This window comes from Athalia rosae, chromosome 2 (genome assembly GCF_917208135.1).
Source record: "Athalia rosae chromosome 2, iyAthRosa1.1, whole genome shotgun sequence".
NCBI classification, from domain to species: domain Eukaryota; kingdom Metazoa; phylum Arthropoda; class Insecta; order Hymenoptera; family Athaliidae; genus Athalia; species Athalia rosae.
The window spans coordinates 26,598,413-26,617,709 of NC_064027.1; the positions used below are offsets into that span (position 1 = coordinate 26,598,413).

General features: G+C 39.3%; 1 protein-coding gene across 13 annotated transcripts in view; it reads left to right on the forward strand.

Moving 5' to 3' along the window:
* The window catches only part of LOC105687815 (potassium voltage-gated channel protein Shaker), an 81,471-nt gene that overhangs the window by 20,680 nt on the left and 41,494 nt on the right, over positions 1 to 19,297 (forward strand). The window contains exons 1-2 of one of the 13 annotated variants that reach the window (XM_048650179.1): positions 850 to 1,699; positions 9,993 to 10,144. The exons of 8 other annotated variants lie outside the window; for them this stretch is intronic. In XM_048650179.1, the coding sequence (XP_048506136.1) occupies positions 10,050 to 10,144 (95 nt within the window). In that variant the 5' untranslated portion in view covers positions 850 to 1,699; positions 9,993 to 10,049. Of the gene's footprint in view, positions 1 to 849; positions 1,700 to 7,798; positions 9,192 to 9,992; positions 10,145 to 15,429; positions 17,757 to 19,297 lie in introns of those variants that run through there. 4 more of the 13 variants (XM_048650180.1, XM_048650182.1, XM_048650178.1 and 1 more) reach the window with 4 other exon arrangements.

Here is a 19,297-nt window from a genome sequence, read left to right on the forward strand (position 1 = left end):
TATTTTGGAACTCGAGCGACCGATCGCCCCTAAAACCCATGCTCGCTCACGGAACGTTAAATTCTCGCCAAGTTTTAGCCGGGGGAAACAGGTGCTTGAAAAAATTCCTTACTCCGTAAAAAAGAGAACGAACTTTTACCACAATCTGACAAAGGCAGCTGGGACCCGATCATCCTGTAATTTGACGTTAAACGATGGAATACGGATGCATCGCGGATCTTATTCGGCGTTGGGACGATGTACCGCGATGATATTCACACGCTCGCTGCGAAGTGGTACTTCTTTGACGGACTGAGTCGTGGGTTGGAACCGTTCGCGTACGGTGGTAGCTGCTATTCCCAGAGCGGCCGTTACCTCTGTTTCCAAAATATAAACTCACTCCCTCCACCCACCTGCAGACGCCGAAAACGTCCCAGGAACGTAGTGCATGCAACCAGAGACCGCGATCTGAAGAGCTTGAGGCGATTTTTTTTATTTCAACTTCTTTTCGTTAAAATTCTTTTTCGCTTTTCGTTTAAGACGACGATGCTCCCCGCTTAACGGTGATTTAAAACCAGCCGCGACGTCACCCGCTGACCTTCTGACTGGGCTGGACCGATCAGGTGGCGGTGTTTTATTTTTCTTCTCGCATGAAATTAATTACCGATTTCGGAGTCGATTCTCGATTCGTTCGAGCGTGTCTACTTTGAATTTTCAATCGGTTCGGCTGTCGTATCGCCGGATGAGAACGGGGCGCCGCGATACCGTGGGTACATTATTGTTGCAGGCCTATATTCTCACTCGGGCGCGATAAAAAAAAAAAAAAAAAAAAAAACGACGAAAAAAACGGAAGATACAACTTAGTTCGGATGAAACCGTCGGGAGTTGTCTAGGTCGCAGTGTTTGGTTGAATTTATGCAAAGATCAGACGCGTAATGATCGTTGCTTTTACCGCGTTAAGAGGTTATATGTAGTTCTATTATTTCTCTGCTCATTATACACTTCAGACGACCGTCGTTAGAATTCTCTGCCAATTTTATTGTTACGTAGATCACGTTCGCGCTGAAGTTTTAATTGAAAGTGTTCGGCCAGAAGCCAGAGGGCCCTCTAAGGGTGCGGAACGCGGGTTACGGAAATTGAAAATAATAAAAGAAAAAAAAAAAAAGAAAGAAGTCGGACGACTGAATCGGGTGCGTCTAACGGCGCGACCGAAATTAAGTTTTTTTCAATCTCTGCACCGGTGTGTCGGCTATCAGAATAAAATTTTCCAAAATTCCAGTTTTTTTTTTGCAGTGCTGTTTCTCTGTGTCAGTTACTAAATCGACGTTTCGTGTGAAGTACGATCGTCGCGAGTGTTGAAAGTGATGGTAAAGACCGTGTTTGAGAAAATTCCGCTCACACCTGTTCGTCGATATCATAGTTTTGACGATGATTCGGAAAATTAAGAGAACCGAATAAGCAGCGTTTTGCGAAAATTTACGATATAATTTTACCAGCGTTTGCCAACGCGGGATTCGATGATGGGATAGGCATACGGTCAAGGGGTAGCTTACACCTGCAGTTACGCGGGTCTAATCCTCGCCCAGGTAATCATCGTCATCGTCGTCGTCGTCATCGACATCGTAATCAGATTATCGGGATGCATGCGGGGATGAGAAGTGCCGTTATCGGCTCTCCACGCGGAGTACAGCCCTCCTCAAACATCCGCAGGTACGAACAGGTAATGACCGACCACTCACTCACTTTCTCTCTCTCTATTCTCGATTATTCATGCTTTCGTAACAATCGGCGATTCTATTTCGGGCGAAAGGGAAATTGGGCAGTCGGAGTTTCTTAATAGACGTTTCGTACACGTGTAACGGTGTACGTAGAGGCGTGAGTTCAGATTTTTCCCTCATGAATTTCAGGGCATCGAGTAGCTGTGTAGTACGTGTCGTCCTTTATCCGAGCTTTTCTCCGTCATTTATCATTTCCAGTGTTCCGGTTCTCCCGTAATTCTACCGGGTTGCTTTTAACTCTTTTAATATTTCATCGTTCCGAACTCCCCCCTGATCTTTGATATTCCAGCGAATCCGGTTTAGATTTTCTTCGGGGTATGGCGAACGGGGTGGCAGATCGTTAATTGCATTGTGAATAATATTATTATTAACGAGAAGATCGTTATCAACGTCTCCCTCGTTACATCGCGTTCGATATTCAAAATCCCGTGACTTGTAGGGTCGATTTTTAATTCACCATAAATCGATATCTGCAGATACATGTAACCTATGTTTGTATGAAATTCGAAACGCTCGAAAATATCTCGATCTCCCAGGTGTGTGTGTGTTTGTCCGTATGAATCGCATGAGTCAATGTACGTATGTGGATAAAATGCACACGATAATACCTGGGAGTAAATAATTAAACGGTAAAGATCGATATTCAACGGGTGAATAGTCAGGAAAACCCCTGCACTGATGTTTTCTCAGTTCATACAAAGGTCGAGCGGTAATTTACCGAGTGATAAAACCTCAACCGTTTAATAACTAATGACCCGGATCTCCTACGTCGAAATAGAGTTTCTAAAAATTGATCAACTTTCGTCAAATTTTCTATCCGAGGCTCTCTGCAAGCGCCGACGCGGAATCTAGTTTCGGAATTCGAAAGACCGATTAAAAATTTGAAACCGAATTCGAGAAATTTTATTTTCAATCTCCATGGACCCAAATTCGGACCCTCGGTTACAAGGCCTATTTCGACGTTTCGAGTGTTGCTTTTCTGATCCGAGCTTTCCTAATTATTCTCGATAACTTGTTCCGATTGATTGGTCAGTCGAACGGTCGTCACAAATACCTGCATATCCACGTGGCTATCCGGGGATGTTCCGTTGTAGGTATACGTCGCACACGTACATCACTGTGGGCGTAACGAGGTGGTTAACGAGACAACTTTTAAACTAACGTAAATTTATGCGCATTTTAAACGAAGGTTTACCTGCAGGGGTAGTGCACCGGTGACTGGAAGATTTCCCGGCTTAAATCTCGACCTAATTTTCTTTGCAATTACTGATTCATCCGATCGCTCTCGATATACGTATATCCGAGAGCTACGGACTTGTCGCGTCAAAATTATTCCACCCTTCGGATAATGATTTTAGCACACCAGTTGCTAATAGATGTTCGGAAGAATCTTTTTTTTTTTTTTTTTTTTCATTTCGGTTCTTTTGACATACCACAGTACGCCACGCTTAACCTGGGTTTCGAATGGCACTTTCTTCGGGTGTCGATATGTTTTTTTTTTTTTTTTCACCTTTCATTCTCCGTTTCGAGGGTAATAGGAAAGGTCTATAAATTACTGTATAATCTGGTACGGTGCAGGCAAAAAACTCGGTTCGATATCGTCGTCGAATAGTGTGTACAAGAATAAAGTTGATAACGTTGACCTGCCTGGTTTGTTGGTTCGAACATCGCCTGCGGATAATCGCAGACTTTACTTCACGTATATATATGTGTATGTATACATATAACGTACGTACGGTTACTTCCTGTTTCACAGCACCGTTTCTATGACGGTATATCATACACGTAGCGTAATGTATGTACGAAGGTCCGCACCGTACATTATTCCGGTACCCCGTATACATCCAAACTCGAGCGTGGAAATACGCGGTTTACGGTCTACAGATTTTTATCGTGAAAACATTTCATTGTTTTTACACTGGCCGGCGATCATTCGTTGAAAAACATCGCGTCGACGTCGCGGTTTTGTGATCGATTCGCACCCATCGAGTCGAACAGATTTTTGTTATGTTGAAAAAATTCTTTCGGGCCTGCGAGGCTCTTGAAATCCAATTGTTACGGTAGAATTCCGGATTTTTTGATACGATTATCATGTTCCTATATGACATTTGAATTCGCTGACCCCAATCCGAACTTCTTTGCCAACTTTTGTGAAGACTCGAGTGCTCGTTAGCGGATGCAACCATTGAACAAATTATGGAGAATTTTTTTTTTTTTCTGTTTACGATTTTGAATAAAACTCCGCCGTTTGGTTGGATTCTATGTAGTTCGCTATTTTTTTTTTTTTCTCCTCTACTTTTCATCGTCATCCCCTAGTTTATTGACGCCGTCGTAGTGTCGCGTGTTCCGTGCAGGGTAACCTACGGTGTACCGGGTGGTTTTGAAATTATTATATTTCAACTGAAAGGCACATGAACAGCGGGTGCGCGATCCACATCTCTATGTAAAGAAGAAAAACGGAACGGAGGAATAAAAGAAACGAAACTTTAGAGCCTCGAAGAATAGAGGGATCCAGCGGTGAAGGAAGGAAGAAAAACCCATTATAAAAATGTCGACAACCCACTGCAGTGGCAGGGTCACTCGGTCGGCGACCGACTCAACCTGCTACCTTCCCGTATCAGGGTGGAAAAAAAAAAAAAAAAAAAAAAAAAAAACACAAAGTACAACGCGATGACGTTGTGTATATATATATATACATACGACGTGTAGCTGGATTTCTACATACGGTGCAGGGACCCCCGACCGGGGGACATCGAAGACACGCGAGCACGAGACCGAGCCGTGGAATTGCTTGTGTGTATATTAAAATTGCTAACGGTTGAGAACCGCTGAATAGTAGATCGAGTTGGCCTATCAACCGTCAGTCATTCCCAAGCCGTCGTCGGACCAGGAGCCCTATAGTTTTTGTTCAACGCAACTGTTCTGAATAAATAAATATCTCTTTCTTCAACATTCCGGAGAGAAAAAGCGGAAAACAAGGAAGTCCAACGCTCTCAAGAGAAACTATCTCAAGTGTGACGCCTGGCCGTATATCAGATACAATTGTTGAGATTTTTGTTTTCCGTATAACTGCTCTTCAACCCCTTCGCTATTTTTCTTTGTTGTTTCGATTTTGACTGCGTTTCGCGGGGAAGACAAAGAGAAAAAAAAATAAAAAACCCCCAACGATTCCCGACATCTGTCGAACGAACAATTGACTGAAAGTAAATTTGCCGTCCGCTCCTTTTTGTCAACGGTTTGGCAGATTCGATCGTACTCGTGTGTTGGAAATTATAGGATACCGTCGTACGTTCGCTAACTGCATCGTCGACCGACGAATGAGCTGGATATTCGAACGAAACCCAGTTGACAGTCTACCCGAAAGACGAGGGACGTCGCCCCAGTCGCGCTTGTTACAACCCCTATTTTCGACGCCGGTGCAAATTCAGATATCGTAGTTTTTCGTTTTTTTTTTTGTTTTCTGAGAGGGAGAAAGAGGTGAAGCTCCTCGTCCTCGTTGTCCACGAATTACCCGGCCAATTTCAACAAACCGATGATCATATTTCATATTTGACCCGGTATAAAGTCTGACGTAGTCCGTTAAGTTGAATTTTTAATAACACGCGATCGTTGCGAGATCGATATTACCCAGATTTCGAAAACCATCTCACGATATTCTCGTCGATATCATCGCAAAAAATTTTTAGACTCTCTAAATAACGATACCGGTTGAAGAAAATTTCCTTTTTTTTTGTCGCCGAGAAAGGGTTGAAACGCTATTCATTCCTAGAATAATATCACTGCGCATTTGGCGTAGCACGTATTGACCTGTCTCGCGCACACCTGATCGTAACGGCGGGGGCGTAACGAGGTTTCAAGACGCCATCTCACGGCGCAAAGTTATAAAGGGCAGTAACTCGAGGGGTGCGTGAACGAACGAGACCAACCAGAGGAAGACCAGACAATTCGACGCCCCGGTCGTGTGGCGGCCCAGACCGCGGGGCGCCCTTGAAAATCGTCGTAAGGGGAAGCAACGGATCCGTACGATCGGAAAAGTTGGTGACGGTTCCGGAAGGGAGGAAAAAAATTGACAAAGGACCCGTTCGACTACTCTGACTTCGCGGCGGTGATCGCGGGGTTGGAAATCAAACACCTATCCGGCAGATTTAGCGGAGGACAAGTTAAACCTGATATTTGAATGGGTGGTCCAGGCGCCGGACGGGCGACGAGGCACGAGTTGAACATCGTGCCAAATCACGTCGGGCACGGGGAGCGAGTACTCCTCATTGGGGAGTCGCCGGTACCAGCGTGTCGTTGCTGCCCCCCAAATCCGGCGACGATACCTCCGCCGATTTTGATAAGGGCGAACGAATTTCAACCCTCGATAATATCGCCCACGAGTATATCGTCGCCAATTTTAACTGTGCTACAAATTGAAAACGACATCAACGCTGACGTTATCAACGGATCCGCTAAAACAGCGATGTCATCGCCTCCGAAACATCGAAGGGGATTTGATCCGAATGACGCTACCGCTAATGACTTCAGGAGATACCGACGCGTCAAGACGAAGCAAAGGTGAGTCTGATCCGAATGAAAAAAACAAGACAGAATAAGAACGAACCGCCTTCTTTCATTTCCATGTTTTATTAATTCGATTGTTATTATTTCCAACATATATATATATATATATATACATTCGCATGACAGTTATTTTTGTATTACCCAATGAATAAAAAGAAACTTTTCAAGCGAAGTAAATAAATGACAAATCACTTATGCTTTACCTGTACGCAATGTTCACAGATAATTGACCCTTTTTGTGTCCCGTGAAGTGATCTGGTGGCGTCCCCGGATCCAAAAAACCGGGGGGGTTAAACCGACGATCCAGAATATTAAAACCCGACCCGACACAACACTCAGCTGCTGCACAGCCACGCCAGGCATGATGGGCACATGCCATGTTATATGAAAAAAAGCACATCTACTTCGCACCATCACAATAGAAAAATTTGAAAAAAAAAAATAATATATATATCAATTAAGAAACAAAAAACAAAAAAAAAAATTACCATTACCATCGACACTACAACACTCGCTTATTCATATGCATTGTTTGATGTTGGAAATCACACGGCTGATTGGCTCACACGATTGCTGATGCTGCTGACGGCGATGATAACGCTGATGATGCTTTACGACCATATTAAGCTTACAAAGGTCTATGTCCACTGATGATATGATGCTAATACGCTTTTCATCTGCACCCAAATGCAGTTGTCGATATTTTGAAAACCTTTATTTGGATGACGAACACCACGAATGATATTATTCACCATGGTATTCGAAGGCTGAAGGCCGAGATGGTTGAAATCCTGTAAATGATGGAATGAAGAGAGGTTTTCCAAGAAACAACACTATTTTATATCGTATTCGTTGATGATGATGCTTGCCGCAGCTAAAGCGATGTCGTCTGCTACTACCTTCACATTATTGCTTACGAGAACGCTTTTTTAAACTTTGTAATTACACGATAAAAATGTGGTTCTATTCGTTGTTGTTCGATTATATTTATTATGAAGATGTCATTTAGTCTCGTTACTGTTGAAGACTGAAAATTTTATACACGATGTCGTATCATAACGGATGTCAAATTAAAACGACCCATTGTTTGTACTTTGAAAATTGAGTAACGAATCGATGTAACATTGTACACCCCTAGAAGAAACCTTTTGAATTTTACAATTTCATGCAGCTTAGGCCGGCGTAATTTCGCCGCTGAAAGAACGAAACGATTTTGCTCACGACATCGCAAATTCACTCAATCGAAGCTTGCGGTTTTATGCGTAAGAACATCCCTCGCCCCACTTCGAATTTTGTTTCCTGCCAAATTTACCCATATTTTGATTTTGTGGGGCCCGTTTAGAAACTTTTCTTCCCAACCCCTATTCGAGAACAACGGGGTTGCGCTATAAGGATATCCCGTGAATTTCTGCCAAAAGATTGTACAGCTTTAACCTTGGGCTCTAATTGTTAGCCCTGTTGATCTTAATCGAAGAAGGCTTCAGCGGAAACTTGGCCGACAGGTAGAGAAATGTTCTCCTTGAATCCCCGATGGCGTAGCCGTGTACGGAGGTCGATAAGGCTAGTCGACTGCTTTATCGTTAGGGAAGTTATAAAACCGAGTAGTTGGCACCCTTACACGATATTCTAACGATATGATTTATTACCTCTGAGGGAAAATAATTATCGTCGAAACGTTTTCGAAAGCGATGTAAAATCGAGTGCAGGTAGCGAAAGAATTTTTTCTCTTCTTCGAGCGAATTTTAAGTATTCCGGAAGGTTTTTACAAATCGATTTCGAGAGTCTCACTTACAGCTAAGGGATGTGAAAATATACGATTTTCAAAAAATCATCGCTACGCAACAAACGAAATCCCGAATTTGACTTTACGGACGCGTGCAACGATCAACCCGACTCTCGCAGACCAAATTCGATCGAACCTGACCTAGTCTTAATTAACCAACTATATACAACCCCTTCTCTGCCAACATTTATCCTCCTCTCTTTTCTGCACGGCCGCTTGGGAGGTTTAGGAAACCTACGAAGTGTTTTTGTGTTGTAAACACACACAAAGTTTCACATGACAGTGCTGTTTTTGCCGGACCACGAGCCCCTCGATTCTCCACGTATCGAGACAAATTAATGTACAACGATGGGAAATTAAACTAAAACCAAATATAACTCCGATTCAATAACGTCGCCGTATCGAAACTTCATTCACAAATTATACAATATACATCGATAAACGCCGTCTCGAAAGTGCGAATGAAAACTAAATTCGTCTCCAACCGTCCACCGCGAATGGTCCATAGCCATGTTGATAAAACTGATTGATACACGCCGTGGAACGGATTTACACTGGATCGCATTAATTTTTCATTGACATCCACCCTGAGTTGATAAATTGTTACGGTACTGGTATGGTAGACTGGGATAGGTAATACCCGATGTTCGGTTTTTTATTATTATGTCCTTATGCCGAGGTTGAAGACTGACTGAGTGACCGATCAGTGGTTGGCTGGTTAGTACGGTGGGAAGGTGGTGTTTTACGACAGTGGAGGATTTTTTGTTTTTTTTTTCTCTCGTTCGTATCTTTTCATTTTTGATTTTCAAACAGTGGGTCGGTGTAGGACTTTTAGCAAGGTACCGAAGATGCGTTGATTGGGTATAAAAAAGAAAAAGTGCGAGTTTGCTGGCGGAGGGAACGACGGTGTTGATATGAAAAAGAAAAAAATGACTTCTCAATAGTGATATGGGTACAGGTGGAAGTTGTTTTGATTTGGTGCTTTTTCTCATATGCGCCAACGTAGTGCTCAAAATTGTCGGTATATGTGAAGTCTGTATTCCTTACACCATTCTACTCACGGTTCTTGTCGTTGCCTGCCTACTGATGTGAGTATCTACTTTCGGCCAAAGTCAAAATTAAATTCAATCAAACCGTCCTGGATCATATGTGGCGTGAATTTACGTGGTGAATTTATTTCACCGCGATGACCCGCGGTGTGACGAAATTTTCACGACGATCCTCGACGATCTGATTCGCCGTCAAGTTTTCTATAGCATTTAATTATAGTATACGTACAACAAATCCTCGGGGCCGTCTCATCCGTTGGTTTATATACATGCACATATACATAATTTAAAAATATTATCTATACAAAATACACAATTAAGGTTCGAGGTAAAAATGAAATGACTCCAAACAAGAGGTTTGCTACGAGACGGAAAATAGAGACGGTATTACCTTCGCAGTGTCATTTTTCAAACCGTTTTCTGAAGAGCGAGATAAAATAATCAAACGGAAAACCAGAATACGTACGTGTATAATAGAAAATTTAACCGTCGATCATATAAATTTTAGAGATACGTTATGTAATACGTAGATTTTTTTCCATTGCGGTCAACATCGTTGCCCTGGGGAGCTGCTAAGTCGAACGAGGGTGGATGCGAAGTTTATTTTCTCTGTACTTTTTTTCTTATGGTTGAAAAATTTTTCCGAATGTGCAATAATTCATTTTGATGGCACGGCCCGAGGAGGGGTTTGTTGTTTGTTCGGTGTGCAGAGACAATTTATTAATTTTTTTCTCTCTGCGTTATTCACTGTAATCTCTGAAAAAGTGCACAAGTTTTTTTTCCTCATTTCTTCGTCGGAGGATTTTTTATTATTTCATTTTTCGTAAACATGCTTGGCAGCTCCCGTTGTTGGCGAGACAAGTGTGATCAAGTTCGTGGTGGTGGTGATCGACGATCATGATGCTGGATTTGTGGATCATCAGGTTATACTTTACCGGGATTATCTTCCCTGGACAGGGAGGAGGGAATACATTTCCCCGGCGCAAAAAACGGTGATTCAAAATCAGTATAGAATATTTAAAACATTCACGAAAAAGACAAATAAATAAATAACTGAAACAAATTCAAAATCAAATAAAGTCAAAGTATAAGAGATCCGTTTTGAAAACTTCTTTTTTCATTGTCTCATTAGATTTATGTCCATTGAATGATTTTAAATTTCTTTTGGTCCGATTTCTAAGATTCTCAACGACTGCAGGGTCGTTATATTTTATTTAATTTTACTTTTCGCTTTCATAGATTTTCTGAGACACTCGTACCGACTTACCATCCATGTACAGTATTCGAATAATTTAATACGAAAGAGACAGGGATGAAAAAAGAGAAAAATTTATACGCGACAACTGTGATTATACATCATAGAAAAACTAAAGCGTCGGTTAATCGATCGATATTATTCGGGGGCATTCTAAATATATGCACAGTGATTCCATAGAAAATCCTCCCCCTGATCAACCGTTCTTTCACTTACACGTATACCTATCCTACTATATATGATATTATGTATACGGTACGTACCATGTATATGACACAAAAAAAAAAAAAACGTAAAAATAATACTTGTTACTTTACAATACCCGCTACTAATCTTTTTCGCCCAACTGTGCAGTTCAAGGGTATCCTTAAATATGAAAAATGAAACAGTTTTTTTTTTTTTTTTAATTGAACACAAAAATGAAGTCAATTAATTGCTCGTGATTTCCAAGCAGCGATAAAAAATTGGAAAGAAATTATGATCAATAAACTAGCGAACCACGATTAATTTATTTAAGATAAGGAGTAGTTGGCAGTTACCTTTTTTCGGCCTTGAAATAGGTGTTAAATTATTACACAAGTTCCTTAATTACTATATTTCTACCTTCCGTATGCCGGAAGCCTCACGACTTGACATCCACGACGACTCACCTGCTAATTCCTTTTCCGCGAGACTTTCTACGCGCGGATTTCCAAAATTTATTTTTCCACTCGTCGTGAAAAAAGTGAATTTAAAGATTTCAATAAATTCAATTCGCGGTCGGAAGATGGAAAATCATAGGTTGACGAGTTGGGGATAAATGAATATCAAAGACGGAAGGATAGAAAAAAACATCCGACGCTTCCACTCGTGGCTAGTCATTACAATTATAAGTAGCTTAGCCTTCAGGAACGCGTGTGTGAACGAGGTAAAAAAGCAAAAAAAAAAAGTCCTCAACCCCGGTCTCTTTACTCTCTCTCTCTCTCTATCTCTCTCTCTCGGAATGAAAAAAGAAAAAAGGAAATTTCCTCTCCTTCCCCCAGCAGCAGCTACCTGAAAGCACATTCATAGAAAGATAATATCATCTTATATACCCTCTTCTCGAGTCGACGAGAGTTCAACCTCTTAAACACCCTCTACTTATAACATTTTTTTTATCTTTTCTCTTTTGTTCCCTCTTATTCTATACTATTTAGTTTTGTTTTCCCTCGTATCTCAGTCACCCTCTTCAGATCTCATTTTCTCAAGTGAGTGAGCCACTGACTACTTACAATTAGTCCACATACATACGTACGTACGTACGTCTTTATATCAACGTCGGTAAACCAGCACCCTCATCGGAAGTTTTAATCATTCTGCGATTACATCCCTCTGAGACGATAACTGAGTCGGTAGGGTAGGATATTCATAGGATTCCTGAAACGCGGTTTAACTACCCCACGTCAGATGGCGCCACCATTTTTTTCTTTTTTCTTTAAATTCAATTCACCCTCAGCGTTTTGGTTTGCTCTGAACTTTTTTTTTTTCACACGACCGCTGCAGGTATCTTCAACAATCGGATTACCATGTTATCAACTGACTCCCTGAGAGTAATCGCTAGAAAATAAAAGAAATTAAAAAAGGAAATAGAATAATGGCAGGACTGTTTGAAAATAGAAAAAAAAAAAAAAAAGGTTTGGCGTGAATCGCGACTGTATATCGACTGAGGGGTTGGATTTTGGAATGCACCGTACCGTTGTGCGGCTATCTAAGAAATCGGGAGAAAGAATGAAGCAGGGAACGGCGGGGGTGGCAGGGAACACTTGGAAGTGGAAAAGCTGAACGCTTAGAAATCGATGCTAACCACACCACCGACTGCAGCGGAGGAAGTATAAAACGCCATTGGTTATATCAATGATATAATGGACATCGAGCTTTTTACTCTGTTTTTCAAGCGATCTGATTCCCACCTTTTTTTTATTATATTTTGTCTGTCATCCGTAATACGTTAACGCGCGTACGACAGTTGAAATTTGACGAGAAAGAAATGAGAAGAAAACGCGAAGTTCGCTAGTAGATATTGTAGAGCGATGATTTTTCGATGAAATCATGATGAACTTAGAACAAAAAGAAAAAAAAAAAATTGGAACGAAGATCGAATATATGTCATAGCGTTGTTGAATGCAACATAAATAATCGGAGAAGAAAAGTCGGCGAAGTCTCGTTGTAATCTGACCTGCGGAATCTTTTTTTCGTCGTACTTTATTGGATATTTAAGAAATGCGGTTGTAGGTGCGCTGGAGGTTGTCTAACAAGATTAACGATTGGTTAACCTCTTCTCGAGGCTAAAGCTATACTTCTGCAGAGACTAGTTATACCGTGTTATACGTATAGGGTTGGTTAGGTTTTACCAAGTAAGGCAAGGTAAACCAAGGCAAGGCGAGACAATTCAACATCAGGTTTTCGTTGGGCAGGGCTACGAATATACTCTTCGTACCGCCACTTATTCAATCCGTATTATAATTTTCTACAAATTTCACCGAGTCTCGAATGTTTATCGTTTTTATTTTTACCCAAGAAAAAATCCATCTTTGACTCTGTTTTGGAGAAAAAAAGAAACACTCATTTTTATTTAATTTTTCTCGCTTCAATTAAAAATAAAAATGGTTTCATGTAAAACGTTTTTCTGTTATAAGAATTTCAAGATGCTGCAATGCTATTTCGAAATGAAAAATCGGTCCAATTTCATCGCCTCGATGGTAAAATATACTAAGAGTGTAATAATTCATTGAGAGCAATTTTCAAGTGCGATGATCATGACTGTTTAATTGAATCGTATAAAGCAATTTTTGTACAGCTACTTATCGCTCCGTGATCCTATTATATTTTAAGCATATAATATACCCAACAGCTCATATGTAAGTGGCGTGTGCCATAAGGCGTGTAAAAGTATGATCTGATAATACCTACCCGCGGAATTTCTAGTGCCTCCTCCCTCCAAACGCAACTATTTTGCACTATAGATACGTTATAATATTATAAGGGTGCAGTCGACAGCTTTACGTAATACCTATGCGATAATTGGAGGTATACCTATAAGGTATATATCTGTTTAATGCTCACTCAGCTCTTTCAATTACATATCGGGTACAGAAAACCAGCAGGGCGTTACTCACACTTCCGATTTTTCAAGGCCGATGCGATCCACGAAAGTAAAAAGTAGTTAAAAAAAAAGAAAAGACACGACACGAAATTACTGTACGAGTTGAAGCCGTACGAAGTTTGCGATGTTTGAGAATTTTCGTTGTTCGGGTCGACAAGTATCTAGTTTTCTAAAATATTGAAAGAGGAAAAGGAGAAGACAGAATTTCTCCCCTCGTAAACTGTAGAAAAAAAGCTGCCTGATGGTGGCGCGTTGTTAGTAGCTGCGGTTAGTTTCGAGTCCCCTTAAAACCACTTGTTTTATACAGATATAATATACATATACCAGGCGGAAGAAAAAATAAATAAAAGCGAAGAAAAATGAAAAATTCGTGAATCTTGATGTCTGGCGGTAGGTAAAACGTGAATTCATACAGTTGGAATTTGTAGTTGTTGATTTCCTCCTGATTTTGTTCATTTCAATGAAAAATTGAAAAAGCGTCGAACGAGCGTCAGGAAGTGCGTTTTTTTACGCCAGTAGATAGTAGAATTTCTTTTTCCTTCCATTTTTTTTTTTTGTTTTCTGCAATTTTCCCAATTAAAATGGAACGCGGATTCGCAGTCGTGCAGTTTTCCCATTATAGAATTCGGCGTGTATGTGTTTTTTGTGTAAGCCTCTATAGGGCGTGAAGATGAAAAAAGAAGGCTGAAGAAAAAAAAATCTCTTTTAATTTGAAAAAAAGAAGTCGCTACGTTTTAAACTAGACTGACATTGAACAAAAGGAATACCGCCGCGAATTCTGCCGCTCACTATTATAGCATATAACAATGACACGAATTGTTCATGGCTACTGCGGTAGTAATTGATTGACTGACACATTCTCCCTGTGCCCTTCTTTCTACTTTATTTTTTTCCCCCCCGATTTTCCCTTACCCCTTCGAATCCGTGTCACACTAGCTGCATCTTTTTTTCCAGCTTTTTTACTTTCCCTCTAAAACCACCCGATGCACTGCAGGTTGCGGTCTACCTCAAAATCGTTCGAGTTACGTGCAAGTGGAAAAGCAAAATCGCCCCCAAAAATAATCTAACGTATTCTCTTACTCTTTTTTCGGCGAATACCTGTTCTTACATACACTGATCGTTTTTGGTTTCAAACAGCTGGTTATGTTATCGAATTTTGTATCCAATTACAGGTCATTTTGTTACCTCACTTCAACCAATTTGATCGACCAATTTTTACCAGAGAATTTTCCAGCTATCGAACAATTCCGCGTTTTCTGACCTTTTTTACGGGGAAAGAGTTCGGGTAAAGCTTCTCGGTCATACGCACATCACCTCTTTTTTGAACACGTCGTTGAATCGAAACGAAAACAGCGATATGTCAGATACTGGCTCTATCTACTTTGGTTTTCTCCTTTCGCAGAGATTGAAATAATGCGAAATAAGTAAGAGAAAAATAAAATTAGACGTCCAAGGGTAGATGGTTCATGATAAAACACATCTCCCAACATAATTATAGATACGTTCTAAAAATGAAGAACAATGGCGCTTTTTCGTTTGACCTGAATATTTTCAGGGTGAACATTAATTCTTTTTTCTCTCTTCCGCTTTTCCGAGCCAAACGCTACTGCGTTGCATGTGGAAAATTTGTTACAAACAATCGATGAATAAATTTTTCAATCCCTTTCCGATGCACCGCCGTACCGATACGGCGCATTATTATAAAGTCACCAACTCCGTACGATGTAAGCTTGGATTTTCTAAAATTTGATGCGAGTGATTTATAGATGAATATAAAGTACCCACACGGTTCCAGGTATGTGTGTGTACACGTATACAGACACGGTTGTGTGGGAGGGGGTGGGTTGGGGATATCGACTGAAGGCGTCCCTACCCTATAAAGTGACGCGGGGGTGAAGGTAGGGTAGGTTGGTAGCGCGGGTCCTCTCGTAGAGCTTTTCCCGCGCGGGTGGCGCCGCCGTTCAGGTTCGTGGTGGTTTTCGACGTTACCCCGTTATATCCTCTACTACCTTCCTACCACCTACCTATCCCCAGGTCCAAACCAAACCTCTCTTTATATCCAACGGCATAAAACCCACTTATTAGAAGCCTTCTCAGCTCGCTCGTTTATACCTACGAAAGAAAAAAAATACATATATATATATACCTATATATACACATACATACACACATGTATATACCAAAGAGCCCGTCGCTCGCTCTTGAAACTATCAACTAGAATTCGTCAGTCAGTCAACCAACGAACCAACAAAACTAAGTAACGTCAAGCATAAAGGGATAAAATCCCAGAAAAAAAAAAATTCAAAAAAATAAAGAGCAAGAACAAAATTCCCAACTCGACAAAGTCATCAGAAATTCAGTGAAGAGAAACCCAATTTCAATTGTTGTAATTAATGTGAACAATTGTGTGTGAAGTTGGTGTGCACGTTCAACGACTAACGAATTTTCTTCTCACATCTGTAATACAGGGAACAGGAAGAGAACGATTTTAAACTTGATGAAATAATGCAATAAATAAATAAATGTTCAACATTTCGTAAACCGAGAGTGTTTTGATATCTTCAAATTCTCGTATTTACATCTTTCTTTCGTTTATTTATTTAATCATTGATTTATTATTCGTAGTGAAATTATTTTGATTCTCCCATTTCCGCGATTATTATCCATTCTGTGCATGTGTATACGATATTATTTCTATATCAAATGATGGTGAAAAGACGCTGGTATGATATCATTTATTATTAGGAACTCGGTAGTGTGGAACAAAAAGAAGAAATAAAAAACAGATCGTCTATTTTAATTAACGAAATAAATCTCCATATAAAAAGTAAAGAAATAGATCCAATTTCGAGCAAAACGGTCTTATTTGTTCTCCGAAACTTTGATTCCGAATCTCAGTTACATAAGATCGAATAAAAATAAGTCAAAATTACACGATAAAAATAAAAAACGTGCCGATGACGACGGTGGACTTTGGTGTTTATTATAGTGATTCGTCATCCGGATTAGGTGCAGCGTTAGCAGCATCGGCATCATCAACATCATCAGCGTCAGCGTCAGCATCAGCAGCTGAGGAAGAAGAAGAAGACTGTGAATTGGTGCAGCGTTGCTGCGAGGCTATTTTATCGAATGAAAAAAAATGTGAACAATTAATACGTGCGGTTGATAAAAAATATTCAATATCCAAACCGTACGAACTGAAACCAGCAATAATAAAATCTTTCTTTTTATCTTCGTTACTACCCTCCATAGATTCATCGTTCAAAAGTAAAAACAAATGCAGCTGCAAGCACGGGAGCGAAAGCGCGATGACGTTGTTGTCGATAAAAAATACCGAACTAGGTGTCACGACAACGACATGAGGTGGAAGATTTTCAGGTGTGAGAGACACCGCTGGACGTCGTCGACAATATCATAAATAAATCAGAAACAAAAATACGAATAAATAAATTTATAGACGTACACAGACAGTGTTTTTTGTCCATTCATCAACCGCTGCCGCATATCACTGTACGTGCTGATGTCGTATACGACGATTGCATAGTAATATATATTTACATATACATATAAAATTTTGAGAAGAAAATATTTGAAAAAACAACTTGACAAAACGAAGAGGAGGAATGACTCGAAAATAAAACTTAAAAAAAAAAAGAAAGAAAAAATCAAACAAACAAATAAGTAACAATAATAATCAAACGAAGATACAAAATACCGAAAAATTAATACCTAACGCCGTCCCGAATTATTGAATACATATGATACACACATATATATACATATATCAAAATTATATTATGTGATATTATACATGATATAATATCTGTATATCGATACACGTACATATTATTAGTGATAACCTGCGAAAAAACAAAGTAAGAAGAGAAACGAAGAAACGAGAATAAAATCAAATAATATAAAGAAAAGGAAGTGAATCTTGATATCAGCGGTATCATTATTATTGATATCATTATTATTATTATTATTATTACGATTAATGTTGTTGTATAATTGTTGTTAACATTGTTATGCCGTATTAATATGATCGGATTCTTCTGCTGATAATATCAATAACGAAGAAACGAATGAAAGAAAGAAAAAAATCAAATTATTAAATAAATATAAAAATAAATATAATAATTATAAAAAGAAAAACATTTTTAAACTCGCCGTCGTTGTGAAAACAGCCGTCCCCATGCACCATGCAGATGATCCTAGTTGCTGGCGGGTGAGTCCATCATCATCGCAAATAGTTATAATATTGGAGGAAATTATTCGTTATTGGCTCTGAAATGAATTTCACGATTTTATCGTGCGATAAAAGTCATCGTGAATTTTCGTTCGTCGACTGCGAGGGTAAAACATTTTTTTTATAATGCCTAAATGAAAAATACTTGTTTTTTTTTTTTTACAAAATTTTGTCATGAACAGACGTGAAGAAAATCGTTCGTCATTCATTCATTTTCTAATGAACAGTTTCGAAAAATTTCGAAATCAATTATTGTTTTTTCTTTGCCTTTTTGCTCAGTACAATCGTGTCAATTGGGGATTACACGTATACGTGTACATCGTCATAAATTTCCACGTTGCACGAGGGTAACAAAAAACCAAACTACATATCTGCAGATATGGCGAAATAATTTTTGACAACAGTGATTATCCGCAACAGCAGAATTACACGAGCCAAATTTCCGCACATATGATTCAATAAGCACCCCGCTAATTAATTCGTAGCGATTTTCATCCACTATGATATTTGATTTATACACATTCATTAGTTTTATTCGGATACCTCGATATAATTCTAAATAAAGGAATAAAGTTTCAAATCTATCTGTAATAAAATTTTCATACGTGAATCATATGTGTATGTATTATATATACGTGAAAAATATATCGCCTATATATTACGACGTACGTACACATATGTATATACATCTAGGTAGAAAACTGCACATGCTACAAGCTCACATACACCCCTGTATACTCATATATTCGCATATCCACCGCACTCGGCGTTTAATCGTCGTTCGGTTCTTTTTTCATTGTACAGTTTTTTTTCTTCTTCCTCTAGTTATTTTATAAATTTTTTTTTGGCTTTTCCTCCATATTTTCTTTTTTTTTTTTCTAAACTTTTTACCGTTTTGACTTCATGTAAGAGGAGAGCGTGCGTTATCGCGTAGAAAAATACTGCAGTACAGAGGTATTTTCGCGCCACCTGGCACCGCAGGTATCACGTGCTCGTCCCAATCCTGCATTACATATACTTCATGTATATATATATCCATCACATATATACATATATACGTGTGTATATAATATACATATATACTCGTCTTACATATAAATACATGTATACGTATATGTATAAACGTTTTCAAACCACAGAGGTTTGGTTATCCGCGAGTTAATCTAATGGCTATTGACTATCGTATGTATTTACATAGGTATACCTGTAACCTACATATGTAACGATATACCACAAATATTGTGAAAAGAGAAGAAAAAAGAAACCAATAAATAAAATTCATACAATTCTGTATACGTTTTTTCAGACACTATACAGTTATGCACTTGTAAAAAACAGAAAAAAAAAAAAAAAAAAAATGGACACGAAGTCAACGTTTCTCGATTTTCGTTTTCTAAGGGTGGCGGGAAAAGGATAGTTTTTCCATCCAAGAGGAATCTATGAAAAACATTTTTTTTTTTCTCGGAAATAAGAAATCTTGTTTGAAAAAAGTATAAGCGCGCGTACTGTATAAACTAAAA